Below are 16,405 nucleotides of genomic sequence, written 5' to 3'. Positions count from 1 at the left end.
CATGTGAATAAGGATGACATCATCAGATGTGCTGTGTTGGTCAGGCCCCAATCCAACATCCAAGCAACTCGGAACGCAAATCATGGCAATCATTGATAATTTGTGGCTGTACCTCAGATACCTTTGTCCTAGCTTTGAAATGGACATTCCTGGGATTTACAAAGATCTCTTTACAGTTTTTAATAGAAGAGGGCAGTTGTTTTGCAGTGGAAGCAGGGGAAGGAAAAGCATGGAAAGTATTTTGCATGAAAGTGTCTGCCATGAACAGTAAGCCTACTTTCTTCCTACAAGCTGTATGTTAACTTCAAAGAGTGATTCCTTCAGGATTGTGGAGGGAGGTTTTCCTCTCTGGAGGCTCTTATGGGTACTCTGTTGAAAAGGGAAGATACCGGTGGTAAAGTGAAGATTCAGAGCACCAGTGCAACCTGAAGCTACCTTGCTTTTCTTGCACAGGTTTAGCAGGGTACAGGAAAAATGAGATCTTTTCCTTATCACGCCACCCCTTTTCTGTCTGCTGATAAGGTGCCGCAGGCCAACAAAACATCTTCCACAATGGAGGATTTAGCTAGGTGCTGACTCCCTTGCTCCTGTGTGACAAGATTATAACTCATATGCAAATGGCATCCTCTGCGTGAAAATGAGTGTGATATAGATCTCTGTAATGGCTCAGTCCCCAGTCAGATGTAGGTATCTTTGAAAATTCTGTCCTGTTCTTGTCTCTAGTCCTATTTACAAAGTGGAAAACTACAGGATGTACTTCTGCAGAAAAGTTATTGTTTATCTTATATGCTTTACTTTTCTTTTAAACATAAATATGATGCATGTTATTGGTGAGAGAAGTAACCTTCTGTTATGTAAACCTGAGCTGACAATTCCATCCAGAGGGAGAGACCACAGGAACTGTGTTCCTAATTTAGGTACCTGAGGTTGCATGGTTAATGTAGATGAGATGAGTATTTTTACAGATATCTCCAACATCAAACTGAATTCAGAAACTCTAGGTAGAACTCCCCACACTGCTGGAGTGAGCAACAGCATAGGTAGAATAGAAACCGTGAGTTATGTGCAGCTAAGGGCTGATCTATTTAAATAGGCAGAGATGGTATTTTAGATAGCCCTGTTAATATCTGTCAGAAAGTTGAGAGAGAAATTAAATAGCTGTTTCCCCCAGTATTACTTAAGATTCCAAAGCCAAAAAATGGATAGCAGTTGAATTTACAAACTTCCATGTAGCACGTGTAAGATAAAAATGTCACTGTAACAGCTGTGGAACCTGAGCTGTCTACAAAGATGTGTACTTTTGGCATAGAGAAAATGATATCTTAGGCTAATGAAGAGAATTTTATTATGAATTTTGTTTCAGCTGATTTATCTAAATGTCAATCACAAATGTGTACCTAAAAACAAAGAAGTAGACTTTTGAAGTCTGAATTATTTTACTGAGTGGGTTTATTTAGCATACATGCAGGGACCACTTCGTTCTTGTCATATTTTGGAGATGTTGGTCTTGCACATTTGGAGTGGCTGCACTTCCATGACTGTAGAGTGAGCAGGCTTGCAACTTTTGTCCAATACACAGAATGTATCTATAGTTAGTGATGTGTATCAAAAATTGGGTATGTTTTTGTTATACATAACTTGGGGTGAAAAGAAACCCTTACAAATTTCTCTCAGAATGGTCAGTTCAATGGCAAAATGTAGCTCTTTGTTGTGATGCTTTGAAACTCTGCATCAATAAATGTCAGGTCTGCTTAACTTCTGCTGGTCACAAAATACCGAGAGAAGGCAGCACTCTGTGCTAGTTTCACTGACAGAATTTCTAGCTACTTAAAAATTAAAGAACAGGTCTGCCTCTAAAATCAGTATTGCTCTTTGTAGGTAGCAGATTTTAAATAATGGAATTTTTCTGATGCCTTTTTTAAACTTATTTTTTTGAAAATCTGAAATTTAATCCTTGTGTTTGTTTTGAGGTAAATGTTAGTTTTCGCAACAATTTATTTCTGCGTGTCATGTTTTATTCTTTTAACTAGACTCCACTCAAGCTGCTCACTGCAGGCAAAATTCTTGTCTCTCATCTCCATGATATTTTCCAGTGATGCCCTGTTCTTCATATTCTTCTTGGGATTCCATACAGAGCGCACAAGACAGATGTGAATATTTAAATACAAGCGTGATCCCAGAGCAGGGTACAGCTGTCCTGACTATGCATTTCCATGCTTAATAGCTTTAGCTTCATTTTAAGTTTCTTCCTAACTCTGAATTTCCTTGTTAAAAATATTAACAACAAAGAACATGAGTAATTTATAAACCTGTATGGATCAGGGAATATTAGTAGTTATAAGGGTCATTCTGTTGAAGTTGAAAGTCAAAGATTTCCTTTAGAACAGTTTGCACATGGCAGATGACTCCATCCTCCACAGGCAGGTTGGATTTTATCACGGGATAGTGAGAGAAACATACACTGCCCTTGCATTATTCTCCTTGGACATGCTGAAAACCAGAACAGCTGGAATTTACTGCAGTTGGAGTTTTATGTGTCCAGTACCCCACAGTGCCTGGCCCCACAGGTACTCAGTGAAATCCTGACCCCATCAGAATCAGTGGTAAAGCTCCGTTCGTCAGCAGGACGAAGTTTTCGCTTCTACATCTTGGAATTCCCAATTTCGTGAATATTTGAAAATTCTTCAAAGATAAATAACCCCTTCAAATTCAGCGGGAATTGTGTTTGACCCAGGCAGGGTCAATTCTGTTATATATTGGTTGTCTTTTGGTGTTATTACTTTCTAGAGAATGTATGGCACCTGTTTTCAAGAGTTTGGTGGCAGGTGGCACAAAGGTAACTTACAAGTGAGAGAAGACAGAAAAGGAAACAAAGCCCTCAGGAGCAAGCAAATTCATGCTTTTCTTAAATCAATAAATAAAATAACATAAAAATATCAAAAGCAGGGTCTGACACATAATAGTCATTTAAATTATTTTCTGTTGTGTATGTGTGTTAATAACATGCCATTGATCACCTACTTAAAAATATTTTCTCTTTAACCTGTATCAGTTAAAACCCTATGGATCCTGTGACAAATTCCCTTTTGACATCACAAGATTTGCTAGACAGTATGGCCTGTAAGAACAGTGGATTCTCAGTCTTCATTTTAAATGCTGCACTAAGAGCAAAGTAATAGGCAGATTGTGCTTTTGGGTGTTGCAACCATCCGGAGTTGCTGAGAACTTTACTGATATGATTGTATAAATTAAAGATCTGCTAGAGGTTAGGACTCTCATTTTACACCTATAATGTTAATCTCCACTAGATCTTTCACAGGTTTTTAGCACTGGGAGTTCTTTGTTCCCAATCTAACTTCATTAATGAAACCAAATCAAGCTTTGCTTCCAATTTAGATTGGATAGCCACAACAACTTATCTAGCAAGATTTTTGGAGTGGCCTCCTTTTTTTGTTTATGGATGGGTCTCTGACCATATAAAAGAATTTTCTCAGGACTATGACAGCTAGAAGAAATGATAGTAAAGCTTAGGGAAAGACGATCTTGTCCTCCTTGATGTTATAACATGAATTCCTCTAAGTCCTTTGGCCTGACTCCTCAGCCTTCTTTTAAAAAAATGCAAATAAAAAAGGAGATCCTGTAAAGCATGATGACAACAATAAGTGCAAATCAGTCATATCAGAAGGATGTAAAGGAGAAGAGTGGATTACCAAATTAATGTCTTTGACTGCCAGGAACTTACTGACTTTCAGAACTATATGTGCAACCTCTTGCACAAAAATTCTTTTCTGTCTCTGATACTTGGTTAGACTTCATGTTTACAATCTTTTTAATAATTATTTGCTTTCTTTTAAATTGTGGTTCTTGGCTGCGTGCTCATTCTCAATTTCATTATCAGTTTTGAGCTCTTACTCTCTCAGTTTACTTCTCCCTTATGTCTTAACGTATTCAACCTTTTGATAGATTGAATTTAGGGGCATGAAAAATCAGGAAAAGTATTTGCTCTCCATCTGCTTGTTCCAGAATGCCTCACAATACCTTTTAAGCCAAGCTCCCACTGATGCTGATAAAGGATTATGCCGTGAATCCTTCATGACTGTGGAAGTCAAACACAAGGAAGGACAAGTAAATGCAATGGTGGAATTGCACTAAAACTTCAGGGATTACCTTCAGTGATTTCTCCTTAGCAGTTTTGTTTTGAATAAAAGATATGTAAACTTCAAAGCTGTTTAATTACCTTAGAGAAGTGTGACATGAATTTTCATACAAATATGATTTTTATGCAAAGTGAAAACCTTATGCTTGTCAAAGAAACCCACAATAAATTACTTTGTTTCGAGCGTCTGAGTTCACGTTTTTCATTAAGGGATACACACCTTTAGCAATGCAGGTTGCTGTCTCTAAAATAACTGTATGTCTTATAAGTATTTTGAGAAACCCTGAGCCAGGTTCTTTTCTGACATAACTAGGGACAACTGCAGTCTGTATCCGAGATCTTCATAGCAGGAGAGCAAAGAGAAATACTGGCTACGCTTTCCTCCTATGTCAGCCTGGGGCACTACACTGAAAAGGAAGAAATGAGTATTTCACCATAGACCGTACCTACAATACTTAGTTAGTGAACATTGGAAATAAACTGTGTCATTAGGTATATTATTTGAAATTACAAATAATGTAGCACTGTTGGCTAACAACCTTAGTCTTTCTGTTTACTTTGATATGGTGTGGCACCTCCATACACAGTAGAGAACAGTAGGTAATAAGGCAAATTGTTGTAATCCTTCAGGAATGTCAGACAGGATTACCAGGATCCCTCTGTTCTCTTCTGGTGTAAAAATATGCAGAAGGGAACAAATTAATTCAATGACTCTGTCACTGTCAAGGGTCAGCTGTGAAGCTGCATCTCTGCATCCTCTTTTGTTTCAAGCGACCAGCAGGGTTGCAGGTACTGGCTGTCATCCAGTCTGTCTGCCATGACCTCCCTGTGGGAACTGCATAGCTTGTTCATGGAACTGGAATTATCAAATTTTAATAGTGTTGGATTTTGGGATATTTTTTCAAGCACCCTTTATCACAGTATTTCAGATTTCCAATTCCATTTAAAATCAGTTTATTTTAAAGGCTGAGAACTTTTTCCAATACAATATTTTTTTCAAAAAGTACTTAAATTCAGTTTGAATTTACTGAGTTATATTGAACAGAATCTTATTATAACAGGAAAATTCAGAAATAAATACCCAAGAGCAGATTTAGTCCAAGTTTTACAGCAGAAGCCAAGTGCAATGTATTGGAGGCAGACTGTCTAGAGGCAGACCTTTCATGTTGCTGAGCAGTACTGACCCAAGTAATCTTGAAATCCACAAAATACTTCATGTGAATACATGCAGCTGATGTTTTTCTGGCATCATTGTGGTGCATTGCAGTCAGTGGGCTGATAATTGTATAAAATGTTCCACTCTGGGTATAGGACTATAAAAGCTTTGAGGAATGTAATCTCACCAGCAAGATTAGAGTTTTCCTGGAAATAATTTTGCTAACTGCAAGAATTAACCTAGTTTAATCCTTGGCATGTTGAATTGCTGAAGTGCGTATTGTCAGTATCATGCACCCTCATGCATCTCCTTGTTTCTTTTCTCTTTGGTCTCTGCAGTGTCAGTGTCTCCTTTTTTTTCTTTACTGTTTGTCTTGTATCTCTCACTTCAGATGGGAAGCAAATAGATCTAAACCAGATTGCCAGTATGTCACGTGTCCTGCCTTTCTGCTGCCACTTTTATTTCTTCTGGAGATTTAGCATAATTCACCATTGTTCTTGGCTTCCTCTGAAACCTCTTCTGCTTCATCCATTAAGTCAGAGGCCTCATGCTATTATTCTGTTAATTCCTGAGTTTGTTGCTATGGTACAACCTTCTTCTCAACATCGTCTTTCTGCACCCCCATCCTTACTCTTTTTTTCTCCATGAGTTTATACAGTCCCTCTCTTGCAGTGTTGTCTCCTGCATGTACTCCCATTTCTCTGATTACTCTTAGACTCCTTTTGGCATCTGTTTTCCACTCCTGTCCTCATCCTCCAGTGGATGCCTCACCCCAGGTTCTAGCAAAGTGGACCCCAGACACATCAAGGCAGAAGACTGTGAGAATAAGTTTAAGCAAAGGTGTTCGCTGTAGGGTCAGCAGATACTGAGTGCTAATTAAACAGCAGATGTGGTCCCAAATGTTGTATGCAGGGAAGTCCATGTTGAAGTTTTTGGGAGCTCTTCCCAGGTAAGGAATTCAAATCTTTAAGACTGAAATCGAGATGATAGGATAATAGCTTCTTTTCTGTAAAAGCAGCTACAAAGATTATGTTGCCACACTAAGAACATTTTTACAAAACAGTATATACGTTGTATATCATTATGAAACTATATTAAATTCTGTCTTTAAATGAAGTCTTTCTTTGCTTTAAGAGAGACTTAGAGTAATGTCATATTCTATTGGGCATACTAGTGTGCAAGTAAGACTGCACTGTATGAGCAAGAGTATGTCAATAGTTCTAACTGGTTTTGATTAAGTATGTCTATGAAACACCGATTACAATCCAATCGTAATTATTTTACAAAAATAAAAGTTGTAATGTCCTGTATTTTAGTTACATGGCATAAAGCTTTCTCTGTCTCTGCAAATGATGTAAGCAATGTTCATTTGGCAGATTCGGTATCTGCAAATAGACTTTAAAAAACAGGATCTTTCAAAGTATTAGATTTGCATCATCACAGTATTTTATAGTTAAAAACTAATAGCCAGACCTCTGTTGAAATTCACCTGTGATACCAGATGGTAACACCTGTGTGGAAAAATATTGGGAGATCGTGAGGTGCATCAGCTACAAACAAAATAACTGGACAGCATTTGTGCATTTAATTGCTTAAGCTGTTTCATAAAAATGAAGAGATAATATTTTCAAAGAAAACATCACTACCAAACTGTTAAGTATCCATTTTTGATGATTACACTCTATCAAAGGTTGGATGCTCAGAAGCTCAGTTGTAAAACTTTACATAAAAATGATGAGTGAAATAATCTGCAAATTCCTCAGACAAATGATTTGCAAATTCCTCTTGTGTTTAATTTTTCTCTGTCCTGTTTTGTGGACCTACACTAATTCTTGTACTTATATATATATTTATGTATATTCCAAATTTTAAGAAAAAAGCACTTTAAGAAATGAAATGTAAAGCACCATCTGGAGAAAAAAAGTGGTTTCATACAAGATTGTATCACACAGAAAAATAATAGTAGCTCTAAAGATCTGGAGATCTCTGCATTCCATTCTTTTCTTCACTCTGCTAGAATATAGTAATGCAATATATATAGATCTATTTAATGATTTAATTAATTTATGTCTCATGCCACCTGATAAAGTGAGTAAACGTGTTTTTTCTGATTTCACAAGTGACAAGAGAGTGGTTAAATTAAATAACCCCTCTAAAGCAAGTCAGCATCAGAACTGATACCAGAACAATATTTGTGGGACAGCATTATGAACAATTCCTGAGATGAGATGTTTTGAGATTTTTTCTTTAATTTGGATGCGTAACTATTTGAATGTCTGACCTGTGGAATGTTAAAAGAGCTGTTTCCAAAGCTGCTGCTGATTAGGTACTGACAAGGTTTATAATGTTTTCCCAAATGTAGAGGCACCAAATTGGCAATCACCTTGAAAAGGATGAATTTTAGATTTTCGTGCTTCTCCTACATCTCACTTCAACAAGTTACTTACCAAAAGCAAGTGACTTGTGAAATTTCTCGGGGGGAAGGCGCTGCCATTTCTGTAATCCGTGTTTTGCTGTCCTGCAGAATTTTTTGCATAATCACTGATCGAGTTTATGAAGCACGTGCAAAAACGTGTACATTTCTTGAATGTCTGCTGGTTCCTTATCTTTGTGTCTTTTACTGTGATGTTGTAGAGCTTGGATCATATGGAAACCTAAAATATTATGACACAATGACTGAAGAAGGTAAGAAATATTTTAGAATTGTTTGTATCAGCTTTTTTTGAAGCCCTTTAAGTGCCTTTTATGTGTTTACTTTTTCCTTCATTTTTCTTAGTCCTATTTTCAGTTTCTCCATTTTTGAATAACTCCTTTTTGCATGTCTTTATTGATGACACGATCAGTTATGGCTCTTTTTTCAGATTTTTATTTTCAGCATTTCAGTTTTGCTATTTCAGATAAAGAAATTCAATGGAATTAAAGAACATACATGCAAAATCACACTTGCAAATTATACAACACAGTATAACATAGATTATAGATGCTTATTATATGCTATGTTTTACAATGCGTTCAAGAAGATTAATTAATTTATGGATGTTGAAATCACTCAGTTTGAGCACAATTATTAAGTGACTTCAGTGTACAGTATTATTCAAAAGTAAGGAATAAACTTTAAAAACTAGGCATGACTATTCCTGGAGTATTAATTGTATGCTTAATTGCAATGCAAAAATTAGGCAATTTAAAATCCTGATTCTAGCAATACAAGAAGGAAGTAATTAGGGCCTGAATCAAGGCTCACTGAAATCTCAGGAAATTTTTCTGCTGATTCAAAAACATTGTAGTTTATTATACTAATTCAGGAAAGCCGTTAACTGTGTACTAAATTTCCAGCACATGCTTTCAGTCCTAGTGTGGTCAGCATTTCTATAATTTGGAAGTTTCCCTGAACTGAGACCTGATTATCTGTAGGATCAAAGCCTCTTGTCCAGCTCTCTGATTATAATGCTAGACAGACAGTTCCGTGAATGTTCAGTTTAGTAATTAGCGGCGTGTTTGAGGATGGAGATGAGCTTGTGGCTTGTAGAAAAGTTAGCTGCCTATTCCTACTTATTTTTAATGTTGCGAATGTAAGGCAAATAGCTTAATTCTCTGTTTTTAAAAACAGTTATTTTCTAGTTTAGATTAATCTAAAAGTTAAAAAGGTTTTAAGAAAACCTTCATTATATGACTTACTCATGATCATTTCTCCAGGGAGCGGGTTGGGGTGGGGGGCAGGAGGGAAAGTTATAACTTCTGACTGTTTCTCAGTTTCTGTATCTGCTGTTGATACTCAAATATAACTGTGCTATTCTGAGGCTGGCTGTAGGAGATGGTTCCTTCCATCTTTGTGCCTGATGTTGGAAGATGCTGTTTTCTTCTATAGCAGATGTGAGCACCAGCTCATAGGGCAGTCATGCTGCACCGCCCTCCGTTGCCCATCTGATTCGCAAGGGTGGCACTGATACAAGAAAAGATGTCTGAGGGGAGATTTTACCAGGCAAACAGTGGTGTCTATGTTGTTTAAATACACCTTTCAAGCACGTGAAATGAGGTGTTAACCCAGGCCATTCACATATGGCTACCAGAGCTAAAGCTTTTGCAGTATGTCTCATCTCAGTCTTCATTACAATCAAGATGTGAAGGTCATTTCTCATTGTAGCCTCAGTTGGGTGTGTTAAGTTTTTTATTTTTTATATTGAAGTATTAAATCTACCATTTCAAAAGTAGTCACTGCATTAGTACCCTTCTGATAGTTATACTCTATTGACAGTGGAATGTAGCTATTTGTGGGAAAATACCCATGCGAGTATGATACATACAATATATGTGTGTATTAATACTGTGCCTATGCTGAAGCAATGCTGTTAATATTAAATGTCACCTCAGAAAGTACTCCTCATGAATAAATAATCCAAGACCATACTGTAGCAATAGCAAAAATCCAGTAGCAATAAAAAAAAAAAAAATCCAGTAGAGAAAATAGGAAAGGAAGCTCTTTGTCTTTAGGAGTATTAACACTGACAAGAGTCTATAATACTGTTTACCTTCTCAAATACAACTGTCATCATCATTCTCACGTTCTTCACAAAGCAAGTAATGAATAGTGTATCCCAGAAGCTGTATTTAGATCAAAATGTGCTATATTTTGAACTTTCTGTTTAGATATTCAAAAGTATAGTCGCTATCAGTCTGCATCATAGTTATTTGCATTATGCATTCTTCTCTTTCTCTCCCTTTTTGTCAGAGCTTTTTATACATTTTGTACAGAAAGTTAGTCACAGGAACATGTAAACCCAGTTACAAATCCATGGATTTTTTTCTAATATAGTAAATCCTAATCTCCAGGTCCTCAAACCCTGAGTGAAGATAGGTAGCAAACCTTACAGTCCTCTGGAGGAGAAGCACAGGCACATCTACTCTTGCTGCTGCATCAGAACAATTAGAGACAAAAAGTGATGTTTAAGTTGCAATACCCAGTCAGATATAGCCTAATGGCATGACTGTTGTCCTGTCAAATCAAAGGCTTTTCTGACCCAAGGAATCTGTAGTCTGCAATTTAGATTGTAGTCAGAGGATTGGCTTTTTAATATATCCTTGATCAGGAAGAGAACCTGTGCCAACTGATGCCAGCTGGAGTTACTCACGCAGATCAAGGCATATCTGTACTATACGATACTGATTTGTTTGCATATATTCAAACAAAACCAATTTAGTTTTAAGATACCTTCTTTGGTAATCACCTGGCCTTGATCTCCTGTTCCTTCTACCCTGTCCTTTGTAAACTGAGATGCAAAATCTGTCTGCATTTGGTGAATCTAGATTAATCAAGAATTTTCTATAACAATCTATCCTATTTTGGGTCCATGAAATCAAACATTTTAATTCACCTGAAGTCTTATGGTACCCGATGGTGTGAAAATTACTCTTAGATAGTCAAACCCATAGTACATAGGACTACTAAAGACGAAACACAAGCTCCTACCTTCTCCTAGAAATTAGAACAGTAACATAAAATTCCTATAGATTATTTTAGTAACCCCACCTAAAGATGAGAAAAAGTCATGAGAGAAGATCTGTGCCTAAGATGAAACCTTTGGGGCTTTCTGTAAATTTGAATGACTTAGAAATATCCTGAGCTGGTCATTTTTCCTGGTGGCTCTCTGCTTCCCCTTTGCTGAACAAGTATTGATTTGGTTTGAAGGAGGAAAATGGCAGGGAAAGGGAGGGAGGAGGCATAGCTCTGCTGTCTTTTTACATCTCACAGTCTTCATGCTGGCTAGTACTACTACTTTCCTCAATTTCATGCTTTTCATAGTCGATAGTCTTTGAATCATTTCCTCACGCTGTTTGTTACCTACACTGAGTGAAGCAAATGGAATGTAATGATATAAAACAAAGTAAGCTGAACCATGCATGTACTGAGAAATAAAAATAAACCAAAATAGAGTTTCCGTTTCAAATGTTGAGGTTAATTTCCACAGTGACTTATAACTGTGGAACAGCCTCCTGAATGAACTGATATAACTTATGATGTTAAAAGTCAATGTAAGAAATTCTTCCTAAAGATGGGAGGAGGCTTTGAAAATGTGAAAAAATTGAAGGCAGCTTCAATTAAGCTAATCTAAAACAGTGTGAATCTTTGTGGAGACATTTTCTTTTCAGTTCCATAATGGCTCAAGTTTCTCTGTTAAAAAAAGCTAAACAATTTCAGTCAATCTCAAACAAAAGGCTAGAGTATCCTTATACTTTAATTAAACTTTTGAAATTGAACCTTAAATTAAAAGGTCCTACACCATCCTGGAGTAGGTGGAGACATGGGTGGTTCCACAGTTAATTCTCAGAAAATGTATCAGTTGCATCATTTGCATCATTTGCAAAAAATGCAGTTGTGTATCTGAGGCATCACAAGCCAAATTCTCAAACATACGAATCTGAGTTGGAGTCTGAAACCTGAAGCAATCCTTTAGTGAACTGACATAGGAGTTGTACGAAAATTTTGCAGGCACCTTTCAGTATCTACACGTGCTTCTGGATAAGCACTTTTTAAATGCCCCTAGTGTTTCAAAAGAATTTAGGAACAGACTTGTCTCTTAGCATTGCAGCTTAAAATATTTGAAAATATGATCTGCATTTTTTCCTGTTTTTTCTTTCATCTGATATCCAAGAAATTCCCTTTCTCTCTCTCTCTCTTTCTTTCCTTAACTCTTAGTTTCTTCTTTCCCTTCTAACTGAAATCTCTGCCACTGACCCTGTGCACTGAAATAATGAGATGGCTTGCTATTTATGATTGTGTTCTACTCTTAGATACTCTTCTGCAGGCGATTTCACTCTAGGTACCATGTACCGAAAAAGATAATCTTTGCAATATATTATGAATGGCTAATTATTTTTTTGGAGCATGATGTGTTTGTGAAAAGATAGGGGCTACTAAAAGGACAGTACTGCTTATTAAATCTTTGTGGTATTTTTATTACTTTGCAAGTGATTTGCTGTTGACAAATTAATTCCACTTCCCAGCAAATGATAGCTGCTAGTCCCTGTGGACTGTGCATATGCTTCTTCACATGCAAAAGTGTTGGTACAGGGGTTTGAAGCTTCCATTTGTGAGAAGGGAAGAGAGGATTTCTTTCTTCACTAATGATTTATTCTGGTATGTCTTTTATTTTAGCACAGAAACAGTGACATTGTTATCCAGCTGAGTTCATTCATGACTTCTCACTGTTACTTCCCACTGTTAATCAATATGTGATTTCATTGAAATATCTTTTGGTCTTAAGTCTGCGCTGGTTTTGCTGCAGGGAAAGCAACAGTTTTCAATGGATTTTTTTAGCTGGAGATGAACAATTAAAGCAGACACGGGCCCTGTATTGTCATAGTGTTAATTAGAAGTGTATTGTACTGTAACCACCAGTTAGTGCTTTTAAAAAAGATTGAAAAAGGCTTAAAGAGCAATAGCAATGAACATAACAATAAAGAAAGGCAGATACATTACCTTTCTACATGACATAGACTGTCATAAACTGTCCAAAGAGTCCTGACGTAGAAAGATCAACCAATGTAGAGGAAGGATTAAATTGATTTCACTTACTATTTGTCATCTTTGACATTGCCTAGTTTGAATGTGTCATTTGGACTCAATGGTCAATAAAGAGTGACAGGACCTAGGACCTCTCTGTTAGGACAGGATGAGTTGCCCTGGATACAGTCTAGATGATTAGCTGCATGGTTAACCTCATGGGAGACAAAAAACACCTGGCAGGTTGAGAAGAAAATTTACCTGTGAGCAGCTGTTATGGAAATCAAGGAGATTTATTCTTCCCCTTCTGAAGTATCTGTAGAAATGACAGGTGCATAGCTGAGTGCAAAGTGACAAAGCTGACCACAGTCACCATGATGCAATATATGGGTTCATTTGAAATTCTGTGTTACTGTACTACTAATTGAGACCTGAAACTGTTTGTGGTTGTTTGTAGTATCTTTATTCATCTGTATTCATCTTCTGTTTAGGCTGAAATCCTAATCCTGCACCAGCACTTTTATAGGTGGAACTTTACTGACAGCTTCTGAAGAAAAATAATAGATTTTGTTTTCACTTTCTTGTTCACTTTGTTGCTGAGTTCTCAGAATAGAAAAAAAAATTACATTTTTATTTCCACTAAAAAGAAAAAAAAGTATTTATAACAACATCAGATAGTGTTTAATAACATGTTTGATGTTTGAGGAGGGATGGAAATGGATTATTGGCACTGATTTATGGAGCCTAAGCTATGGCAAAGAAACTTTCCTTCTCAAAACAGCTGCATTTTAATAATAACAATGCTTTATCTTAGGAAAGTTCAAGGAAAGGGCCTCAATTCTGCATAAGATTGCCAAGAAGAAGTGCCAGGTAGAAGACAGTGAAAGGAAAAATGGAGCTGCTAATCACGGTGAGTGCAGCAGTGCAGATTTATCACCTGCTCCTGAGGGGCTTTTTCACTGTTTTATTTTGCTTGAAAATCCTTAGGGATTAATTTCTTCTTCTACTTCATTTATGCTATCTTAGTAAAAGTATTCTGATTTCCTGTACAAAAGAGTATGAAACTTATGGACAGGACAGGAGTTAAGTGCAAGAAGAGAAAGTCAGTGAAGGCATCTAGAAAGCCTCCTGGCAGGGCTGAAAAGAAAAAAGCAATGCTGATTTTCGGTATGTGTTGAAGTGACAGAAATAGAGACAAAACTTACTCGCAGTTTATATGTGAAAATTTAATGCATTTATTGTGCTGCTCTAGGAGAATATGTGTTTTATGTGGTATCACCCTTGTCACAAAAAGAAACTACCTTCATATTTAAGATTTGATTTGTCTGCTACTTGCTGAGAGTCATTTATGCTCACTTATGCTAATTGTGCAAAATTAGCTTACTATGGTTTTCCATTAAGAATTTGTATTTTAGTTCAAAAGTTCCTATACTAAAAGAAAATCCATACTATGTCCTCTTTTCTCTAGTTTACCTCAGTATATATCTGCATTAGAAAACCAGATGCAAATGTGTCTGATAAAAGCTGAATCATTTTATCTGTTGACACTTTTTCTGACCTTGTGCTATGTTTAGATACTATTTGCTTCCAGAATCAAGCATATGGATGGGACACTCTGTTAATAAACCATAATGCTGGCTGTGGGGTTAAGAGACAACACACATGCACTGAAATAATTACAGATAGTCTGGCACTCCACTGTGGCTGTGATCTCAGATTTTTAATTTAGAAGAATCTCAGGATAGCAGTAATGTAACTAGACAGCTGTATTTACTTCTGTGCACAAAAGCATACCATAAGGCATGTTGAACTTGAGTAAGTCGTTTCATGTTGCTATTCCCCATAACTTTATGTTGTCCAAGGGATTTTTGGCCATTGACATTTTTATCTATTACAGAATCACAGAATTACAGAATCACAGAATGTTAGGGATTGGAAGGGACCTCGAAAGATCATCTAGTCCAATCCCGCTGCCGGAGCAGGATTACCTAGACCATATCGCACAGGAATGCGTCCAGGCGGGTTTTGAATGTCTCCAGAGAAGGAGACTCCACAACCTCTCTGGGGAGCCTGTTCCAGTGTTCGGTCACCCTCACCGTAAAGAAGTTTTTCCTCATATTTATGCGGAACCTCCTGTGTTCCAGCTTGCACCCATTGCCCCTTCTCCTGTCAATGGATGTCACTGAGAAGAGCCTGGCTCCATCCTCATGACACTTGCCCTTTCCATATTTATAAACATTAATGAGGTCACCCCTCAGTCTCCTCTTCTCCAAGCTAAAGAGACCCAGCTCCCTCAGCCTCTCCTCATAAGGGAGATGTTCCACTCCCTTAATCATCTTCGTGGCTCTGCGCTGGACTCTCTCTAGCAGTTCCCTTTCCTTCTTGAACTGAGGGGCCCAGAACTGGACACAATATTCCAGATGCGGCCTCACCAGGGCAGAGTAGAGGGGGAGGAGAACCTCTCTCAACCTGCTAAGCACACCCCTTCTAATACACCCAAGGATGCCATTGGCCTTCTTGGCCACAAGGACACATTGCTGGCTCATGGACATCCTGTTGTCCACTAGGACCCCCAGGTCCCTTTCCCCTACACTGGTCTCCAACAGGTCTGTCCCCAACTTGTACTCATACATGGGGTTGTTCTTGCCCAGATGCAGGATTCTACACTTGCCCTTGTTATATTTCATTAAATTTCTCCCCACCCAACTCTCCAGCCTGTCTAGGTCTCTCTGAATGGCTGCGCAGCCTTCCCGTGCGTCAGCCACTCCTCCCAGTTTTGTGTCATCAGCGAACTTGCTGACAGTGCACTCTATTCCCTCATCCAAGTCATTAATGAATATATTGAATAGTACTGGTCCCAGTACTGACCCTTGAGGGACTCCGCTAGACACAGGCCTCCAACTGGACTCTGTCCCATTGACCACCACTCTCTGGCTTCTTTCCTTCAGCCAGTTCACAATCCACCTCACTACCCGATCATCCAGACCACACTTCCTCAGTTTAGCTGCAAGGATGCTGTGGGAGACCGTGTCAAACGCTTTACTGAAATCAAGATAGACCACATCCACAGCTTTACCATCATCTATCCACCGGGTTACGTCCTCATAAAAGGCTATCAAGTTGGTTAAGCATGACTTCCCCTTGGTGAAGCCATGCTGAGTGCCCCTAATGATCCCCTTATCCTTGATGTGCCTAGAGACAGCACCAAGAACAAGTTGTTCCATCACCTTTCCGGGGATGGAGGTGAGGCTGACCGGTCTATAGTTACCTGGGTCCTCCTTCTTGCCCTTTTTGAAGACTGGAGTGACATTCGCTTTCCTCCAGTCCTCAGGCACCTCTCCCGTTGCCCACGACTTAGCAAAGATGATGGAGAGTGGCCTAGCAATGACTTCCGCCAGCTCCCTCAGCACCCGCGGGTGCATCCCATCAGGGCCCATGGATTTATGGACATCCAGGTTGCTTAATTGGTCCCTGACCCAGCCCTCATCAACCAAGACAGATTCCTCCTCTATCCTGACTTCTTCTGGGGCCTCAGGGGTCCGGGGCTCCTCAGGACAGCCTCCAGCAGTATAGACAGAGGCAAAGAAGGCAT

The 16,405-nt window shown here is 38.2% G+C and overlaps 1 protein-coding gene across 2 annotated transcripts in view; it reads left to right on the top strand.

Moving 5' to 3' along the window:
* SLC24A2 (solute carrier family 24 member 2) overlaps window positions 1–16,405 on the top strand; it is a 109,406-nt gene that overhangs the window by 67,504 nt on the left and 25,497 nt on the right. Inside the window, exons 4-5 of one of the 2 annotated variants that reach the window (XM_068423381.1) lie at window positions 7,947–7,997; window positions 13,628–13,723. In XM_068423381.1, the coding sequence (XP_068279482.1) occupies window positions 7,947–7,997; window positions 13,628–13,723 (147 nt within the window). The remainder of the gene's footprint in view (window positions 1–7,946; window positions 7,998–13,627; window positions 13,724–16,405) is intronic. The other variant, XM_068423383.1, reaches the window with a different exon arrangement.

The sequence above is a fragment of the Nyctibius grandis genome, chromosome Z (assembly GCF_013368605.1).
Source record: "Nyctibius grandis isolate bNycGra1 chromosome Z, bNycGra1.pri, whole genome shotgun sequence".
In the NCBI taxonomy this organism is placed as follows: Eukaryota; Metazoa; Chordata; class Aves; order Nyctibiiformes; family Nyctibiidae; genus Nyctibius; species Nyctibius grandis.
This window is presented reverse-complemented; position numbering and strand designations above follow the sequence as displayed.